Source organism: Monodelphis domestica, chromosome 1 (genome assembly GCF_027887165.1).
Source record: "Monodelphis domestica isolate mMonDom1 chromosome 1, mMonDom1.pri, whole genome shotgun sequence".
Classification (NCBI taxonomy): Eukaryota; Metazoa; Chordata; class Mammalia; order Didelphimorphia; family Didelphidae; genus Monodelphis; species Monodelphis domestica.
The window spans coordinates 54,601,356-54,622,646 of record NC_077227.1 but is presented as its reverse complement, the minus strand read 5'-3'; the positions used below and the strand labels follow the sequence as shown (position 1 = coordinate 54,622,646).

The window sequence follows — 21,291 nt, the reverse complement described above, 5'->3', positions numbered from 1 at the left end:
ATACACAGTTATACACAGGTAAGTAGTAAGTCACAGACCTGGGATTAGAACCCAAATTCAATTGTCTTTTCTGTTACCCCGTGCTGCCCTCCTTGAAAAAAGATAGATTTTAATTCCACTGTTCTGTTTTTATTTCAAAAGTAGGATTTGTCTTTGTTTTCCTTAAAAGGAACTTCCCAGGAAACACATGATACACTGACTTGGACAGTTCTGTGACTCCCCACAAATCTCATGGAGTAACTCCGTGTTTCTGTCACCTTCTGGTTCCCATATGTTGAATGTGTGAACAGATGACAACGGCCACTCTTATAACCTCCATAGGCTCATCCTGAATTCCTTGTGAGGCTTCTCTTATCTCATTCAACTCCCAAATTCTACTGTACAGGGAAAATTAACACTTAGATGTTTACTTTTTTAAAAATTTGTCTGTGATTGTCATCTCGTTCCAGTGTGCGGTGACATCCACGGCCAGTTTTTTGATCTCATGAAGCTGTTTGAAGTGGGAGGATCCCCTGCTAACACAAGATACCTCTTCCTTGGCGATTATGTGGACAGAGGTTATTTTAGCATAGAGGTATATAACCAGATATAAGCATTGATTTTGCCATGTGTTGCCCTGGAAATCTCCACATAACTCTTAGGGAAAAGTTCTTTTAAAATATTTATGAATTGATTTTTTTGGTACACTCCTCATCCTAAACTTTGATTTGGTAAAGCCAACAGTTCAGTCTTTCAGGACATCAAAGTTTGCTTCTCTGTGCTCACTTCTGAATGGAAATTGTGAGCAATCTTTGGCCTTGAGGAGCTAATGCTATTCATCTCTCTGATTCTGGTTTCCTGAATTACTGTGAACTATTGATCAGAAATAGAAGATTGTCCCTGTGGTTATTAGATGGATTGATTTGAGTAAGATACATTACTTTTCTTTACAAGACATATTTGTATAATAATTTAGAGTTGACAGAACACCTTGCTCACAGTAACCCCATAAAGTAAGTAGAATGTGGAATCTGAGGCTCAGAAAAATTAAATGATTTGTTTGTCAGTAAGTGGTAGAACTAGAACTTGAGCCATAGATCTCCTGGTTTTCTTCTTGTATAATATGGATCTCCTTTTATGATCTGGTCTTTGACATTTCCCTGTGACAATGAGGGTTTCCTTGATGTATCTGATTTTATATTATGTTAATTTGTTTTTAAAAATGTAAATTAAGGGACAAATTAAGGGACAAATCTTTAGGTAGCAGGTTTTGACCTGCTAATAGCTGTCAAACTTTTATCTGGTAGACAATTCAATTCAGATGCTTCCAATGCTGTCTCCCTCTAAAGAGTGCTAGGTTTCCCAAATTGTAGCTGGCAGCAGTAAAATCTTTTTATTTCCTATACTTTCCCCTTCCCTTTTCAATCGGGGACTTAACTATTACCTCATTTCCCTCTTAGCCCTGAATGATCTCAGTGCTTCAAGAGAAATAGAAGATAGTTCATCTTCACAAAAACTTTAAGAGAGGGCCTCACACACACACATACACATACCCAGAGAAAGTGATAGAATTTATTTACTTCGGGAAGCATGGTGAGGTAATTGGGTATTTTTATGTGTGTGTATACTTTCAGTAGAGGTTTTCATAGCTGACCCTTGCCTATTTGCTTTTACGAAAGTCAGCAAGAAACCAAAATAAACATTCTGCAAGCCTCATGGAGTTCTCTACTATTTTAAAGTTACTTTTTTTTTCTTATGTGAACAAAATATGTAAACATCATTACACATTTTTGTGATATTCATTGTTTGATTTCCTTGCTTGAGATTTTATAAACCATGATTGTTTCTCTAAAATGAAGTAAACCCTTCCTTCAGTCTTCTTTTCCTTTTGAAGAAAGGAAGACTATTTTTAATAAAATCTTGTATAAATCAGATGGCATAATCATATGTTATACCATAGATCTTTCCTATTTGCAGTCAAGTTATTTAAAATTCTTTTTTAAAAAGAAAGAACTTTTTCCCCTTAATTAATTGAGTTCAATAATAATTGTCCGCTTCATTCAAGGCACTGCTATGGGTAAAGAGCATACACAAGTTATGATTCCTTCCCTTCATAGCTTACAAAAGAGGAGACAGAAGGCACACTCATTTAAACAGTGAACAAACTGTAACCATTTCTAGACCTAATCACTGACTAATGGGGAAGAGTAATACAAGCAGAGCATGGTAAATTCTTTTGGCAGTAATTACATGAGTAAATATTGTACAAAAATCCTAAACAGAAACATTTTATTTTGCAGTGTGTCTTATATTTATGGGTCCTGAAGATTCTCTACCCAAGCACATTATTTCTTTTGAGAGGCAACCATGAATGCAGACACCTTACTGAATATTTCACCTTTAAGCAGGAATGTGAGTACTGTTATGAGATTTGTGTCTCATTTCTCCTTTGTAAAACTTTACTATACAGAAGTGATGTGCCCTTCTTCTTGACCCTAAGAAATGAAATATGATCTTCCAGTTCAGTCCCCAAAACACAACATATCCAGTACCCTGAAGTTAGAATGAGGCTATAGTTTCTATATAATACTTCCTTGACAGTGAATTATAATGGCAGCTAGATGGCTCAGCAGGTCTATAGATAGGAGATCCTGGGGTCAAATGTGGCCTCAGACACTTTCTAGCAGAGTGACCCTGGGCAAGTCACTTATCCCCTCAGTTGCCTAGGCCTTACTACTCTTCTGCCTTGGAACCAATATTTGGTGTTGATTCTAAAACTGCAGGTAAGGGTTATTTTTTTTTAAAGAAAGTGAATTATTATTTGCTTTGAGAAGATTTTTTTGCGTGTGTATCATAGCATAGCTTTTCTTTCTAATTGACTTGCTCATTCAGGGATGCTTCAGTAGAAAAACAAAAGCACACCCTTTCATGCCTCTACAAACTTTAAAGATAATTAAAAAAAAATCAAACTACCTTTTGAAAATTGCATGGTTTCTGTAGTTTGTTGCAATAGAGTTTAATCATTTGGCTTGACTCAGCAATGTAGTGGCCATTGATCATTAGAATAGGATTTTTTTTAATTCGTAAAGGTATTTTATTTTACCAATTACATGTAATAACAATTTCCACATAAGTTTCCTGAAGTTATATGATCTAAATTATCTCCCACCTTTTCTTCCCTCCCCTTTCCCGGAGATGATAAGCAGTTTGCAAAACCTTTCCATTTTGTTCATTTCTTTAAGAGAATACTCATATAAAACTAAAACCCTCAAATAAAGTGAAACCTCTTTTTGACTCCAATGGTTCTTTCTCTGGAGGTGGTTAGCATACAATAGCATACAATACAATTTGAAAATACTGAAAATCTACTTTGGGGGTCAGTAAATTGAAAGCCAACCCTAGAGAGGGGAGGACCTGGATTCAAATCTGGCCTCAGAGACTTCCTAGTTGTGTGATCCTGGGCAAGTCACTTAATCCCCATTACCTAGCCCTTACCATTCTTCTGCCTTGGAACCAATACATAATATTAATTCTAAGGGGGAAGGTAAGGGTTAAAAAAATAGTGAAACTACTTTGCTTTCATTTTTGATTTTAAACTCCTTTTAAGGTGGAAAAAAAGTGAAGTGTTGAACCATTGACAAGTTTTGCCTTAATCTTTATTTTGTGATGTAAAGACAAAATATTTTCTCTGAATGCAGTGATAACATTTTGTTAACATTTCTTGGTTATTTTAGGGAAAGAAATGTCTTAATTTTATTTCACACTTTGCATAGCATGCCTTTAAAGTGATTAGGTAGTAATTTAATTCTCTATTCTTTTCTCCTTCTCCTCTAAAGGTAAAATTAAGTATTCAGAAAGAGTCTATGAAGCTTGTATGGAAGCTTTTGATAGCCTGCCTCTTGCTGCACTTTTAAACCAACAGTTTCTTTGTGTTCATGGTGGACTTTCACCAGAAATACACACACTGGATGATATTAGGAGAGTAAGTATAAAATATTCTTCACTTCCAAGGTTGATAAAGGGAGAACAGATTTTCTTAGTTATAGTTTCCTCTGTTTTCTTTAAAAAAACAACCACCAACCTTCAAACTTACTTTTGTAGCTTAGATTTAAGTTATGATAAAAATGCCTTTGTTTATGTCTTAACAGTATTCTGTAGTGGATGCTATACACAGTGTGGCTAGCATTCAGGGTGGGTAAAACTTGCCCATGCTCATGACTTTCCTCACCATTTGATAAGTTCTTTCTTTCTCTTTTCTTTCTTTCTTTTTTTCTTTCTTCCACAGTTAGATAGATTTAAAGAACCTCCTGCCTTTGGACCAATGTGTGATTTGCTATGGTCTGATCCTTCAGAAGACTTTGGAAATGAAAAATCACAGGAACACTTTAGTCACAATACAGTTCGAGGATGCTCTTATTTTTATAAGTAAGGGGAAAAACCGAGGAATACATCACATTTTAGACATTAATATGCCATGCTCTTCTAAAAGCAAAGTATTGCTCTACTTACAGTTCTTTTCTTTTCACAGCTATCCAGCAGTGTGTGAATTTTTGCAAAACAATAATTTGTTATCGATTATTAGAGCTCATGAAGCTCAAGATGCAGGGTAAGAATTGTGCTTCCCTTAACCAAATTAACACCTTAAATGTAAAATCAACTTAGTAACCATGATTGATGCTTTACGATGCATATTAAGCTATTTGTTTTACAGCTATAGAATGTACAGAAAAAGTCAAACTACAGGGTTCCCTTCATTAATAACAATTTTTTCGGCACCTAATTACTTAGATGTCTACAATAATAAAGGTAAGATGTTATTGATAAAAAAATTGTTAAACAACATAGAATTTTAATGATTTATTTTTAAAAAGTAAAATAGAGAAAAGGTACTTTCTGAAATCATAATCATCTATTGCTGAAATCTAATGAACTGCTACAGGATGTAAGGGGGGGAAATATACAGGAGAGAAGAATAAAAAGTGTGAATTATATATAAAATCTATTTCATAACTATACCCCAAAAAGCCTTTGGACCCTGTGAATTAAGTACCTTGAGCAAAAGCCAGATATTTTCTGGAATTCTCTTTTGAAGCCTGTGTTACATTTTTATTCAAAGAATTTTTTTTGTTTCCATCAAGTTGCTGTTGCTTGAATTCTTCATTTCTTTCTGTCTGTTGAATTTACATTGACTCATTATTTAGCTACCATTTATATTGTTTAATGTTATCTGATGTAGGTCCTCTTTCCTTCTCCTAGGCCTCACGTCCAAAATTCCAACTATAAAACACTTGTGGGATCATGATGTATTATCATTACCATTTTTAAACCACTCTGATCTTTTACTGGCAAGCATTTATTTCCCAAACACTCACTTTTTTTTTCTCTTCCTACTGTTTTTCCTCCCACTTTCTCTTAGTTCTTCACTCTACTTCTGTGTCTGATTCCATTGTCATGGTTGCTCCCACTCCTGAGTATCTGCCTGTTTGCAATGCTTAGGTTTTATGGAAAGTTAAGCATATAAGCCCAATGGCAGATAATGACCAAGTATCTTAATATAGTTCAGTGTGTGCCAAGGACACTGAAAACGAGATCAGGCATGTTCACGGAGCTCACATTTTCAGAATAAGAATGTTAAAGAGGCCAGTTCCTGTTCTTTCTCAGTATATCTAGAATGTAATAGATTGTGCCATTGAGTCTAGTGTCAGACTGGAGTGGGTGTACCAAGTGGAAGGTTTCTGTGTTTGTTTGATTTTTAGTATAAGGATGTTAAAAGTGACAGTAAGGCCAGTGCCCAATATAGGTTTTTCTGTCAGCACAGCATATGAAAAATTTCTTAGAAATTTGTCCAGTAAAGGAATGTGATAATACTTGATGAGACTTCCCATGCGGCTAGGTAGGAGGACCTTCAATAATAAATCTGATACAAGATACTCCCAAGAAACTTTCACTGGCTTCTCCAATTTCAAATTGCTGCCAGAGATAAGTATCATTGATTGTTTATAAAGATTGTGCATTTATGTTCCAATTAACAAATCTTGAAGCCATTTCATAATATCTAAGGAATGGAAGACTCCCTTTAAAGGAAAAACTAATCAAAGTTTTGATTTCATTTTCTTGCAACTAGGCAGAATATTACATTTGTCCTTTGCCAGTGATAGAAGTCCCCATGTGAGATTCTCCCAGACAGTGTTATGGGAGCTGGTGTTTGATGCTCAGCACAAGAGATTTATTGCTTTACTTGTTTTCACCGGTCAAATCTTAACCCTTGAATAGACTAAATGATTTCCTTAGCACTTGTAAAAGAAACCCAGACTTTTGTATCTTGTCTGTCCAGATAAATTTATATTTGTTTTGGGTTTCTGTAGGAATTTTGTTGTTATTTTCTGATCCTGTGTAGTTTGGGTATATTTAATACATTCTGCTTTATCTGCAGACAGTTTTCCAGATGCATTTCTAGATGTTCTATTTTTTTTTTAAACTAAAACTAAAACATAGTTTAGAATTTCCAAAGTTAAATTTTAGTTTTATTTCATATGACAAAATATGTAGCATTATTTATGACTGTCTATTGGTTAGAATCACATTGTACCAGCTATTTGCCTTTTGAACACCTCCATTTCAGTACTTCCATTGAAAAGGCTCTATACTGTTCAGTGAATAAAGAGTTTAACCAATAATAATCCTGCCATTTTACATTTCAATAATGCTTTACAGTTTCTAAAGCGTTCACATGTCTTATTTGATCTTCACAAGAACCATGTGAGGTAGGCACATGACAGGTATCCCTATTTTGTAGAGGATGAAATAGGACAGGAAGGGTGGGACCCAGAGGTTCATTGACTTGTCTGAGTTTTCCCAGCTTGGAAATGACAGCCTCAGGACTAGAAATCAGCTCTTCTGACTCTCAAAGCCAGGGCCCAGTTGAAGAATGTATTAATAAATAGCCAAAGGCTGAAACTTTCTAAGCTGATTATGTTTTTAAGATATTGTTCTTATTAATGATTCAAAATTACAAAATAAAAATTGAGATTGAAATTCAGTAACCATTTGGTAAGTGCCAAAAGCAAAGTGCTATTGGTAGGTAAGGGAAATACCATGACAACATAGGGCATAGTCTCAGCTGACATAGTTTAGTGGAGCAAATAAGACATTCAGGTAACAAACACAGAATAAGCAATCAGTACATAGGAGGCAGGTGAGAGACCTATCAGGTTTTAGATGGGAAAGATTACTTCTAGTTTGGGGAACACTTCAGAGGGAAGGAGGCAGTAAAAGGAGGTTGATTAGGCATCCAAGGTACGGGGAATGTGGAAATGGCTTTGAACAGAAACTTGGAGATAGGAACACTTAGAACATTTTCAGAGAATGCTAGGTAAACTAGTTTGGTTGGAGTGCGGAATGTGTCCAGGAGAACGGTGTGAGATAAGGCTGGAAAGGTATGTTGGGACCAAGTTTCCAAGGGTTTAGATTTTTTCCTTTTTTGTATTTTACAGGACACCTCCCCTCCAAAAGTAAAACTGTTTTTTAAAGTGATTTTACTTCCCTTTCCCTAGCTTGATTGAAATATTTACATTTTAAAATTGAATTGTTAATTACTTGTATTTTTTGTTTAAGTAAAGCTCAGCTATTGTGACCTATTAGCTATAGCTGAAAAAGTCTTTATGAAAATTCTGCCCATTCCCACATTCCCACCCCATTATGGGCATTATTGAATTATCTCAAGAAAAATTCTTAAAAGAAATTAGGCATTTTGCTAATAGTCCCGAATAAAGTTATGGTTGGCCATTTTCCCCTTTCTAAATGTGTCATGATGACCAAAAATCAGTGCCCTCTCTCCCCATACAATCTAAAAAATGAATTGAATATTTTTCCACTTTTCTGTGTTACAGTTTGTGCTTAAGCTAAACATTCTTACATTGACATTTAAACTTATCTTGCAGCTGCTGTATTAAAATATGAAAATAATGTGATGAATATTCGACAGTTTAACTGCTCTCCACATCCTTACTGGTTACCCAATTTTATGGATGTCTTCACATGGTCACTACCATTTGTTGGAGAAAAAGGTATGTTAGATATAGCAGTAACAAACACTTTTACTTGAATCTGCTTGTGTACACTGATATTTGCCTAGAGGAACATAAAGTATAGTTTCACCATGGGTACAGCTCTTCTTATGTCAGTGGGTGTGTGGATAGGAGAGCCTCAAAGATATTTTAGTTAGCTGTTTACAGCCCCCATGTGAGGATGTCTGGGGGGCTGGGAGAAGACTTAAAAATAGCACAGTGTTGTCTACAGCTGTTGGGTTTTCTTTTTCTTTCTTTCTTTCTTTCTTTCTTTCTTTCTTTCTTTCTTTCTTTCTTTCTTTCTTTCTTTCTTTCTTTCTTTCTTTCTTTTTCTTTCTTTTTTTTTTGTTTAGCTTAAATCTTTTTGTGAAGGAGTGGTGGGATGACATTACTTTGAAAGGGACCCTTCTGTATAAATTTCATTTTCTGGGTTGCCAGACTCATGACTTTTAAACATTAATCATTTCAGTAGTTCAGTACATACAACCTTAGCTTTTACCATGCTTCATTTTTCACATATTAAAATTAGTTATAGGATTTAAACTATTATTCATTTTCTAATAATTATATAATTTCTACAAATGATGGATTTTGAAAGGAATTTAAATGATACCATAAAGTTTGTATGGTGTCCTTTAAAATATTTAGGACTATTTCATTATTCATAAAATTCATAGAATTAGGTTCTACAGGAAATACCTTTGTTTCCTTGAATGTGGAATATAATAGTATGAGAGAAAGGGGGGTGGTGGTAGTAAAACGCTGTGTTCCAGTTTCCCCTCTTTTTTTTCTCACCTCTTCCATGTTACGCAATGTTCCTTTCTGTACAGGATGTACTGCTTCTGCCAAGGCTGCTTTTGGTACTAAAAGGCATAGCCAATATGCAAAACTGAATGTTTAACAGGTTGTCTGCAGGCTGTACTTCAGTCTTTGATAGTTCTAAGTCCAACATTAAGCTGGTAGGGAGATAGAGTTACTGCTGTTTTTCAGGAGATGACTAGTTAAGGATTTGAGCTTCGAAGACTTCATTACACTTAGAACCATAGAGCTGAAGGAGGCCTCAGAAAGTCTTTAATTTATTGCCCTGCCTCTAGGTTGTATTGCAACTAAACTGTCTTAATATTTTGTTTGTTTTTTAAACTCTTACCTTCTGTTTTGGAACCAATACACAGTATTGGTTCTTAAATAACTTAAATAAACTTAAAAAAAAAAACTTAAATAACAATACTGTGTATTGGTTCCAAAACAGAAGAGTGGTAAGGGCTAGGCAATGGGGTTAAGTGACTTGCCCAGGGTCACACAGCTGGGAAGTGTTTGAGGCCAGATTTGAACCTAGGACCTTCCGTCTCTAGTCCTGGCTCTCAATCCACTGAGTTACCCAACTGTCCCCCATCTTACTTTTTAAAAAATTGATTGAATTTTTTTTTTTTTGGTTACAACAGAATTTTTCCAAGCCTTATTCAGAGTTCATATCCTAACTGCCTATGTCCAAGAAAAACCTTTTAGCAGAATGATGGGATGATTGATCTTTCTATTTTTGTGTTCTATTTTGATGTTTATGTAAGAGAAACTTCTTCCAATTTCCTTTGCACTTTTATCTAATATATATTCTTGCCCTGATTTAAATCTTCTTTCTTGAAAGATTGGAAGTAGCAGCAGCAGCAGCAGATATTCCTAAACTAGTTTCCCTTTTATCGTCCAAACTTCATGGAGCTCATTTTTGAACTAGCAATAATAGCTTTAGAAATCATCCAATGTAAGGGTTCTTAATCTAGGGTCTGTGAACTTATTTGTAAAAAAAATTTTTTTGTAATACTTAAATAACTTTATTGTTATTTGTTTTCTAATTCTTTGTATTTAAAAGCATTGTTCTGAGCATTCATTAGACTTCATTATACTTTGTATGCACGACACACAAAAGGTGAAGAACCCCTGATCTGAAACATTTGAGTCAGCCAGCTGAATTGATTTTTAGACTCTTTTTGTCCTCATTATGGTACTAATTTTACATCTCAACAGGCTGCTAGATGGTTTGGAGGAGAGAGTGCTAACTTGGAGTCAGGAAGAATTAGGTTTGAACACTGCCCAAAACCCCAGCCTTGGGACCCTGGGAAAATCACTGAAATTCTCTGTCTCAGTTTCCTCTTCTATAAAATTGTTCCTGTTGTTTTTCAGTTATATATAACTTTTTGTGATCCCTTTAGGAGTTTTCTTGGCAAAGATCCAGGAGTAGTTTGCCATTTCCTTCTCCGGTTCATTTTATAGATAAGGAAACTGAAGCAAACAGTGTAAAGTGAATTGCCTAGGGTCAGACAGCTAGTAAGTATTTGTAAAATAGAAATAATAATAGCACCTACTTCACAGAGTTGCTGCGAAGATCAAATGGAACGATATATGTTACATGCTTGGCAAATCTTAAAGTTCTAAATAAATGTTGGCTATTATTAATAATGCAATTAATAAAAATCAGTTTGAACAACCAGATTTTTTTTTCTTCTGTGAATAACATTGTGCTGATTACATCAAGCCCCCAAATGGTGCAGATTCTCTTGGTAAAAATCTGTAATGACACAAAAGGAGTTGGCCTGTCTACACAGAAAAGACCAAGAAGATAAGATACCTTTTTTGGAAAGAACAACCATAGAACTGTCAAAATGAAAATTGCAAAATTACAGTGAATTAGAAGATACTACTCTCTGCTCCTTTGTAAAGGTCAGGGTCCATAGATGTGGGATATTGTAAAGAATGCCATTTCTCTGTGTTGATAAAACTGAATTTTTTTCTTTCTCATTTTTAAAATAGTTTTTGTTATAAGGAATTCTTTCCTGATGTTCAGGGACAGGAATACAGGGAGAAATCTAGGCAATATAAAACCAAAATTTATCAGTAAAAAGTTATTTTTTAAAAGAATATTTTCTGCCCAGAATGCAAAATGGACACTCTTCTGTGCCTGTCCATCAGTACATAAGTTGAAACAGACCTGGGCCCAAAGATGAAATGGAGGAAGAGAACAGGCTCTGTAACTTTTAGGAATCTCCTTTATTTACCTTTCAGAACCTTTTCAAATTAGTGGAAGCTTGCACTTCTGTCAAGAGCTTGTGCCCATCTTACATAAATGTCCAAAACCCAGCGGTCTTAACATGCCACAGTGATACATATGTGTAGAATACAAGCTCTTTTACAGATGATTATGAAGGAAGATAAGCAAAAAAACTGGAGAAGAAAATGAGACTGTAGAAATCTTGCTATGATATTCAGCTAAGCCAGATCATTCCTAGAGCACTCATAAATGGAACGGGAATGAGAAGAACACAGACATGAATTGTAAGAGATCTACCAGCATTTCTATAATATTTCCTTAATGACAGGAGTGGGACTGACACTCAGCACCTAGGGACCTGATGTACCTGCTCTATAAAGAAGTGAAAATAGCACTTCAGATTAAATTGAGCAATTATGACCATGGTTTTTCCAAACATACAAAGGATGTGTTGGATATTACATAATTCATTGTATTAGGTTTGCTGCTTTTTTTCTTGGCGCCCCCCCCCCCCTTTTTTTCAGTATTTTCCTATAATAGTTTTCCTTGTTTGCTCTGTTTTAGAGGCAGCTAGGTAATTATAAGAGATAGAACCCTGAATTTAGAGTCGGGAAGACCTGAGTTCAAATCTACTTTCCTATTTACTCATTGTGATTCTAAGCAAGTCACTTAACCTTTGCCTCAGTTTCCTAAATTGTAAATTGGGGTTAGTAATAGCACTTACCTTTTAGGGTTATTTTGAGAATTAAATGAGATAACATTTGTAAAGTTCTTGTTAATTCTTGGAATATAGTAGGCACTTAAATGATTATAAAGCATTTAACATTTTTTTATTTGGTGCATTTGTCATCCTTTTGAGGTAGTGCAGAGGATAGATATGTACTATTAATCATCTTGCCAGAAGTCTCATAGTTCCAGAGGGATTAAATTTGTGGGTCCTGTACCAGAGTAAAGTGTAATTAGAGGGGCAGCTAGGTAGCAAGAGACTTCGAATCAGGAGGACATAGGTTCAAATGTGATCTCAGAAGCTTCTTAGCTGCATCACCCCGGGAAAGTCACAACCCCATTTGCCTAGCCTTTGGCACTCTTCTGCCTTAAACATCGATGTGGATTCTAAGACAGAAGGTATGGGTTTAAAAAATGTAATTGGATGATGTTTATCAAAATAAATATAAATGCATTGCGATGTTGATAACATTCATTTGTGGTTTCTAATTTGAAAGAGATCTGTTTCTATTTGAGATTGGCACCATTGTCCACTGTGATGATTGCTTTTGGATCGCACAAATGTACTTGCTAATACTGATAACTCAGATTTGTGGACTTAATGCTTTAAAATTCACAGAGTGTTTTTCCTTACAACAGTGCTATGAAACAGTTCAAGTATTGCTATCCCCGTTTTATAGATTGAGACTCTGAGAAGTGAATGGACTTGCCCATGGATATACAATTAAGAATTGTTAAATTCAGGATTTGAACCCAAATCTTCAAACTTCCAAGTTTGACATGCTTTTTAAAAAGCAACCGTTAATGAATGACTCCTCCACCTCTACAATAGAACTTTTTTTTGTAACAAAGAAGTACAATCCGGTAAAGTACATTAAGACATTGACCACATCTGAAAATGTGGGCCACATTCATCACCTCATCTACCACCCATGTTGAAAAGTAGGAGTGGCATTTTACCATCAGTCTTTTGACACGCACATATTATACCCTGATAGCTGTCACATATAGTCTTAAAGGTTCTACTTCAAGAAGTTGTCTTCCATATATTTTCCCCATGTATAGTTTTTTCCATGCATGTTAAGATTACACATGGTTTCTTGATATAATTATATAGATGCTACTCAGTGTTCTTCTGATTATCCAAATAAAATGAGGATTAAAACAGGTAGACATATGCTTGCCAAAAGTATTTTCTAGGATTGTGAAAGTAGCCTCATTTGTAGTTTAGATGGGAAAAGGTTCCATCTTCCTTCCCAAATGGACAGTAAGGTTTCTCTTCCCTTCTCCCTTTTGTTTGTGACATTTTGATGATTGCATTGAGGGTAATTAATGCAAAGAAATTGTCCTGGAAACCCACAGAGGAAACGTTAAGTGGATGAATAATGTATGCTGTTTACAAATATTGATGCACATTTTAGTGGGCAGCAAATCAATTTAGATATCTTGAATAATAAACACTACAGATGACCCCATGAATTGGTCCCATTTGAATTGGGAGAATAAGGCAGGCTGTATTAAATTTTGGGGAAAGGTGGTTAATTTCAGTGATTCTGAGTTTTCCTTTGCCACACAAGACTAATTTTTGAAACCCCAGTATTTTGCTGGTATATGACTGGAAATACTAAAACACCAATATTATAAAAATCAAAATTATACATGACCCAGAAAGTAATGAAAAGGCAAAGGCACCTAGTAGGTTGCATCATATTATCATTGATGCCCTGTACTCAAGAAATGGCATAAAAGACATCATTATGGAGATACATATGACCTGTAAAAGAAGTTAGCTGTTTGTGTAATGAGGAGGGATAACAACACTAGTCTTCTACTGGTGTTCATGAAAAGAGAAAAGCTTTTTAATTTCCTACTCTACCACATGTAGACTGCATCCAGAATTGGTTCTGCTGTAAGAGTACCTAGTTCAAGTCCTAACTGCCATCTTCCTTGTGTGACCTTGGTGAGTCCCTTTTCTAGACCTCATTTTCTTCATCTATTAAAGTGAGAGAATTGGGTAAGATCATTTCCTCTAAAGCTGTGAGCCAAAAGCCTCAGGGTATATCAAATATGGGATAGAAATTAAGGGTGAAAGTAGGAGGCTTGGACTGGAGAAGGAAAGGGAGCTACTTTTTGTCAGAGACTAGAGCAAAGAAGGACCGAATAGTGAATAATGTAAACAGATTTTTGAGAAGAAAAGAAAGAATATAACAACTTTCAATGGATGGTCTCTTTTTCTCAATATACTAGGAGATGAAGTCTTCTAATGAGAATGAGGTGGAAGGATTGAGGTCTTGGGGACTTGATATCAGCCACTGAGGAAATATAATAGCCATTCAGAGAAGAAGAAAAGGATTCGTGAAGACCCAGTTGAGATTTGTTAACATCAATTTTTAGTGGATCTAATCAGTATTCTTTTCAGACTTCCTCCAGCAGCAGGCAAGTGAGAACAGAGAAGATCAATTATGAAAGTAATCCAGAGTTGAAGTTTGGCAAGGCATGAGGGGATACAGCAAATGTGGAGAAGAGCACATTATTGAACTAATTATCTGTACAGGTTTGAGATTGTAAAAGGAAGAAAGTAAGACTAAAGGAGAGAAGATGGATTTGGGAAAACAGTAAGGCTGGAGGGATAGGAATGGCTTTAGTTTTCAGTGAAGAAGCATAAGTTTAGAGGTCAGGCAAAGGACAAATTGGAAGGATAGATAGATCAGAGAAATTTCAAAGTTCTGGATTGTGGAAGTAGAACAATTTTGGGTGATAGTAAGTATTCCCAGGTATCCCCCTTCCTATGTGAAGTAGAGTAAAAGTCCAGTTTGGGGTGGGGAGTACTGAGGAAGTTGATCAACTTAGATTTGAAGAGAAAGTTAAGTGATGATGGCTGAGAGTTGTCTGGAAGTGGCAGTGAAGAGCGATTTTGCCTATTTCTCTGGGACAGTTTGAGACATGAAGAGCACTGGTGTTCTGGTGAGAATGATCAGGGATGTCATATCTTGTAGGGAGGACTGGTTACCCTGAGTGCAAGAAAATGGAAGAAATCTGAGTTTAATAGGATCATAAGTTTAAAAGTCATTAGACCCACCCCTCTTTTGCAGATGAGAAAGCTGAAGCATGGAAAAAGGAGTTAACTGGGCAAGTCATTTAATAAGTGTCTAAAGCAAGATTTGAAAGGAAGATTCTTTTGGGGGGTCCTCACTCTCGAGGGCCCTTGAGGGAGATGGGGTTATGGTATAGATCAATAACTGATGATTGTACCCCTAAGGACCTCACTGAAGATACCCTGTATCACTCTTATAATGGTGATGAAGCACCGTTGGTTATAGGCTCTGTTGTGCTGTAAGAACCAGAAGCTTTGTGTTTGTAACAATATTAGCTAACATTTGTGTGGCACGTTAAAGTTTGCTAAGTACTTTGCTTAGTCAACTTCCAGATACTCACTTTTTCATGGGGATTTACTTCTTCATAAGAATTTGAGAATTGGTTCTATTTGGATACTGAACTTTTCCAAACTATTATTCTCTGTTGTTTTTTCCCTCATTTTGAGACCTTTTCTAATGTTTATCAAGATCCATTATTAAAAATCCTTTCTTTATAACATTTATTTCCCTCTTTCCCTTCTCCCTAATGCTAAATTACTTCATTTGTATTCTGGAGTTAATTTTATCATTATCATTCAATGATTTTTCAGTCATACCCAACTCTTCCTGACCCCATTTGGATTATGGAAGTAGACCATTTGAGGTTTTCTTGGTTGAAATACTGGAGGAGCTAAGGCAAACAGAGTTAGGTGACTTGTCTCGGGTTACAACTAAATAAGTATCTGAGGCTGCATTTTGAACAGAGGTCTTTCTGACTCCCATTCTAATGCTACATCCTCTGTACCACCCAAGTGCTTGGAGTTAGTTTTAGATCCTCCCAGGATCATGGTATCTAGGTTTGCCACTGTAATTTCTCATTTTCCCCCCACTCCACATATCCATTCATTTTTACCTTATACCCAACTCCCTCTCTTTATTCCTACCACCACTATCCTTTATAAACTCTTACGTGGATGTTTGCAGTAGTAATCTTTCTCGTTGGTCTTACTGCCTCTTTCCCTTCCTCTAATCTATTTTACATAATGCTGCCAGTGTGATTTTCCTAAAACACAGATTTGATAATGTCATTCTCCTAGCCTGTAAACTCTTAATATCTTAATATAGTAATATCTCTCTGTGGTCTCCAAGAGCAAACAAACTTGTTTATTTGCCATTTAAAGCCCTTCACAACCTGGCCACAACCTACCTTTCTAGACTTAAACATTTCTCCTCTCATCTCTATGCCTTTTTCTTGGTTGTCTCACATACTCAAAATGTACTTGTTCTTTACCTGTGCCTCTAGAATCTGTGCCTTCAAGATTCACCTTGATACTCCTTTCTACACAAGACTTTTCCTGATCCCCTTAGTTCCTAAATGCCCTCCTTCTCAAAATTCCCCTGTATTTCTTTGGCCTGAATATCTCTCTGTACATATTTCCTCTAATTCAATGTAAGCTCTTCAAGGGTGACTTTTCTCTTTATCTCCAAGTTAGGTATAGCACCAAGTTAGGCATTTAATAAAATTGTTTATGCTGATTAGTTGATAGGTTTCGGCTGGAGGTTATCTGGTCCAACCCCTTCACTTTTTAGATGCAAGAACTGAAGGACAGAGAGGTTGTATGACTTCTCTCAGGACAAACATATAATAAATAGCAGAATTGGGATTGGAATTCAGAGTCTGTGATTCTTAAGTCTATGACCTTTTTTTAACTTTTTTTATCTTAGTAACAGCTTTAAGACAGAAGAGCAAAGGCTAGTCAAACAGGGTTAAGTGACTTGCCCAGGATCACATAGCTAGGAAATATCTGAGGTCAAATTTAAATGCAGGTCTTCCAAATTGCAGGTTTGGCACTCTTAGCTACTGAGACCACTTCGCTGCCCATAAATTTAGTACTTTTTCCACTGTTCTATGGTACATTTCATTTAAATTCTATATTCATTATAACAAAAATATATTTGCTTAATGGATTCTTTTGAAATGTCAAAAAAGTATTATATTAGAAAAGCATTTGTTTGGATAATTAGAATACAGTAGTCATCTTGAGTTGGAAATTAATTTACTACATGAGAATGTAAACTACAATATGTGTTATCTGCTATGTAATGAAAATACGTAATTTGTTCTTTTTTATAGTGACAGAGATGTTGGTAAATGTTCTGAGTATTTGCTCCGATGATGAACTAATGACTGAAGGCGAAGATCAATTTGACGGTATGAACATTATTTTTATTCCTTTTTCTAGACTATTCTTTCATTACCTAGGTGCTGCAAAAAACTTGTTGGAAAAATTGTCATTGCCCTCAGAGAATTTGTACTCCTAGAAAGAGAGAACAAAATAGATTTTGTTGATGTAAAGTGGTTTTGCTTTTATATGAGTTACAGTAAAGATGAGGTTTGGGAGAGAAGCAAAAGTAAGGGTTGTGAAAGGAAAGGAAGATGGAAAGGTTGGTGTCTTGGTGTCCCGGGAGGACTTTAGAAGGGAGGAAGTGAAAGGAATTGGAGGATTATAACGCGCTTCTTGTTTCCCTCTGTGTGCAGTGCTTCTAACGCATCAGAATCTCTACTTCACTGCTGCTTTTGAAATCTAGCAAAAACAGCCCTTGATCTAGAAATTCGTTCCATTTCAGAAGTTCACTTTTAGTTTGGTAGCTTGACTCTGAACACATTTTTCCCTAGAAACAATAATTTTTAATAATATTAATTATTAAAATGATGATTAAGGTCCCAGATTTACCCACAAATACCTTGTTTAATCCTGGTAACTAATACTATGTATATATAGTACCTAATGACTTTAAAGTTTTATTTTTCAAAATCAGCATTTCATTTAAAATTTGTTTGAAGGTAAACATTAAATTCTTTTCATTTTGTATCTCTTTTGAGTAGTTTTATCCGAGCAGAATGCAAGTTTTGGTAGGTTTTACATTTTCTGTTTTAGAATCAATACAAAATACCAGTTCCAAGGCAGGAAAGTGGTAAGGACTGGGCAGTTGGGGTTAAATGATTTTTACCTAGCTAAAACAAGGTCAAATTTGAACCCAGGACCTCCTGTCTTCAGGTCTGGTTCTCTATCCACTGAACTACCATGCTGCCCCAAATTTTTATAGTTTCTGCAAAATTGAAAAAGTTTTGAACATTTGCCTGTACCATATAGATATTTTCTAAACACCCTCTTATCCAAGTTTGAAGAGTCTCTTCACCAGGTTGGATGCAGGGTGATAGATTTCTTAAAATTTTATATATTTATTTTTGCCTCAGGGATGCTTAAAGACCACCTATAGGCAGAATCATTGGAGAAAGTAGTCACACTGATGAAACTATAATTCTTTGAAGTAGTAAAGTGATATTTCACATAAATCAATGCATTTATTAATAGAGCTCACATACATTGCATTTTTTTTAGGTACATGGTGTTCCATCATGTTATAGGCTTTCCAGTTTTTTTCACTCTTAAAAATTGTGCTGCTATATGAGTGGTTACACAGAAAGGTGACTTTTTTTTTTTTATTTCAAAAGGAGAAATTCCCAAAGAAAATAAAGACAAAGAGTGTATTTATAGCTCTTGTTATATTTTCAGATTGCACTCCAGGATAATTAGACCAATATGCAGTATCTTTAATGATGTTTTCTTATCATTTTACCATTAGTTTTATAATTTTTATATATTTCTTAGATGGAAAGTATGAACTATTTCTTGAATTGCCTGTTTTAATTAGGGTATAGATTTATCAATTTATTGCCACTGACCACTTACCTAATTGAAAATATATGTGGTTTTCTTGTGTTTGTGTTGGTTTGTTACATATTTTTGATAATCATACTTTTATCATTGGTGCCTGTCACACATTTTCTCATTTTGTAAATCTTTTTTTCAAATATGGGAAGATAACCACTTTTTGAGTACCTACCTGCCTAAAGAATATTTGTCTTCATTGTGCTAAAGTTGTTGATTTCAGTGGTTTAATATAGCCATCATCACTGTCAATGCCTTCTGTTTACTTGATAGAAATAAATGTGTCATTCCTGCAAAGCTAAGATATATACATTTTGCTGGTTGTTTTAAGATTAACTCTTTAACTTATTAAGAATTTTTGGCATTGTGTGATGTGAAATCAAAGCTTATTCTCTTCACTATAGTTTTAGCCCATTTTTCAAGACCATATAAGTATTCTATTTTGTGTTATTTCTAGCCCATCAAATATTTTCTTTTACTATTTCTGAGACTTGTTTTCTATAGTTCAGTTTTTGGAATCTCAATGGTATGCATTTTTTATAATTGTAATTTTAAACAATGTTTTGAAATCCAGTGAGTACATTACACTCTTGTTTAATGTTATTTTAATTCCATTCAGCAAGAATTAGTAGGTACCTACTATGTGCCTGCACTGTTCTGGATACTGAGGATATAAAGGCAAAAATCAAATGCCCCTGCTCATAAGGAGCTTATATTCTGTTGTAGAGGAAAATAACATACATGCAGATAATGAAGAATATATGGAAAGTAAATACCAAGTAATTTTTTTAGGAGAACATACTCCCTTCTAATCTATCCCAACCAACAGTGTGCGTGTGAACTATATTTGAGTTTTTAATTCTGTAGCTCTTTGTTCTGCCTATTTGTTTTTCCAGATAAATTTCTCTTTTAATTTGTTAAATTCTATGAAATATCCCATGGGGATTTAAATTGGTATTACATTAAATTTATATATTAAGGAGTACTGTAACAATTACGGTTGTCATTTAAACCTCGGCCTATTTCCCAAGAGAATTTGAGGTGGTTCTTTACAGTATTTATAATCTTTCCAACCAGTAGCAAGATGTATTTTTCCATTGCCTCCTTTTGGGGTTTGGTCTGGATCTGTGATTACATTGATGAAGAGACAATTCAGTGAGAAACCTCCTTCTGCCAATGCATTTTAACAACAGTTCTGTGATTTATGGTCCTTGATAGTTGTCTGGGTCATTTAGAATTAGTTAAATGAGGTAGGTGCCCAGGATCTGAGAGCCAACCAGTTGGGTCAGAGGTAGGACATGAACTCAGATTTCCTACCTTCTGAGACTGTTGCCCATCTACTAAGCTATGCTCCCTCTAATTTTTTTTCTCATTAAAGTTTCCTAAGTTCCCCCTCCTCCCCCCCAATAACCCTTACCTTTCCTCTTGGAATCAATACTGTGTATTGGTTCCAAGACTGGTAAGGGCTAGGCAGTAGTGTTAAGTGACTTGCCCAGAGTCACATAGCTGGGAAGAGTTTGAGGCCAGATTTGAACCTAGGACCTCCCATCTCTCAGTCTGGCTCTCAATCCACTGAGCTATTCAGCTCCCCCCCACTCCCCCCCAAGTTCCTTTTCATCTCTTTTTAGGCCCCAAGTTAAGCAAATACCTAAGTATTTAGTTTTGTCTGTTGTGGCTATAAATGGAATCTTTTTCCATTGTCTTTTAAATGGTTGGACTGATACATAATAATAAGTTTAATTTTTTTCCTCTCAAATTGTTTCTAGAAACATTTTGCTTTTTTTCCTTTAATTTTTAAGTACCTATTTATTATCATTAATAAAATTTTATTTTTAATTCCCTTCCGATACATAGGGTTTCCCAAAAGTCTTAGAGCCATTTTAAATTGTTAAAGCCTAAAACTATACTTAGACTTTTGGAATCTCTTATATTTTATAATTTTATTCATTTATGATAGCTTTTAACTGACATTTCTAGTTATAAATAGCATTTGTGACAGAGGTCTTTCTGGTCTTGATCCTGTTTGTAATGGACATTATTTTACTATTATCTCTATATTTGTATACAATTTTAGCACTTAATTTTGGATATGTTATCACATATTAAGAAAGGAACCACTTATACTTGATTTTTTTAGAGTTTTAAAAATACATAGTAAAATGTGTTAACTGCCTTCATGGCATCTTTTCAATTTTATTTGTATTTTTCCTTTTGATAAGAATGGTATTGAAATTCTTTCATGTATCATTACCATTCTTACATTCCAGGGAGAAATACAAGTTGGTCATAATGATTTTTTAAACCATAATTATAACAATGTTTCTATGGGAAAATACATTCAGAGTTCTAACTTTGGGTGTCAGGTGTCTCCTCCATGTTGCAACCCTTCAGCAGAAGTTAGATGGCCCATCTGCCTGCTGGGCAATGGAAGCAAGCATTCTCCCAGCTCTAAAGAGGCAGGGGTTTGGAGTAGGACTGGTGTCCATGTCAAGGGGAAAAGTGGGTTAAGATTCCAGGGCCAGAGTGGGGATCAGAGACAGAGGCACTTGAGGACCATGAGAAATACTTGAAGGGAATAAGGAGTCCCTGGTAGGTCCAAGTTTTTTTTTCCTCATTTCCTTTTCTTTCTCATTGCCCAGTTTCTTCCTATTCTCTTCCTTCCTGTTTTCCTT

General features: G+C 35.3%; 1 protein-coding gene across 7 annotated transcripts in view; it reads left to right on the top strand.

Annotated features, from left to right (window-relative positions):
• Positions 1–21,291, top strand: part of PPP3CB (protein phosphatase 3 catalytic subunit beta) — a 47,265-nt gene that overhangs the window by 11,951 nt on the left and 14,023 nt on the right. For all 7 annotated transcript variants that reach the window (XM_007478385.3, XM_007478383.3, XM_007478384.3 and 4 more), the window contains exons 3-10: positions 450–574; positions 2,280–2,391; positions 3,816–3,961; positions 4,265–4,404; positions 4,508–4,585; positions 4,691–4,785; positions 7,920–8,045; positions 17,020–17,097. In XM_007478385.3, coding sequence (XP_007478447.2) covers positions 450–574; positions 2,280–2,391; positions 3,816–3,961; positions 4,265–4,404; positions 4,508–4,585; positions 4,691–4,785; positions 7,920–8,045; positions 17,020–17,097 — 900 coding nt within the window. The remainder of the gene's footprint in view (positions 1–449; positions 575–2,279; positions 2,392–3,815; positions 3,962–4,264; positions 4,405–4,507; positions 4,586–4,690; positions 4,786–7,919; positions 8,046–17,019; positions 17,098–21,291) is intronic.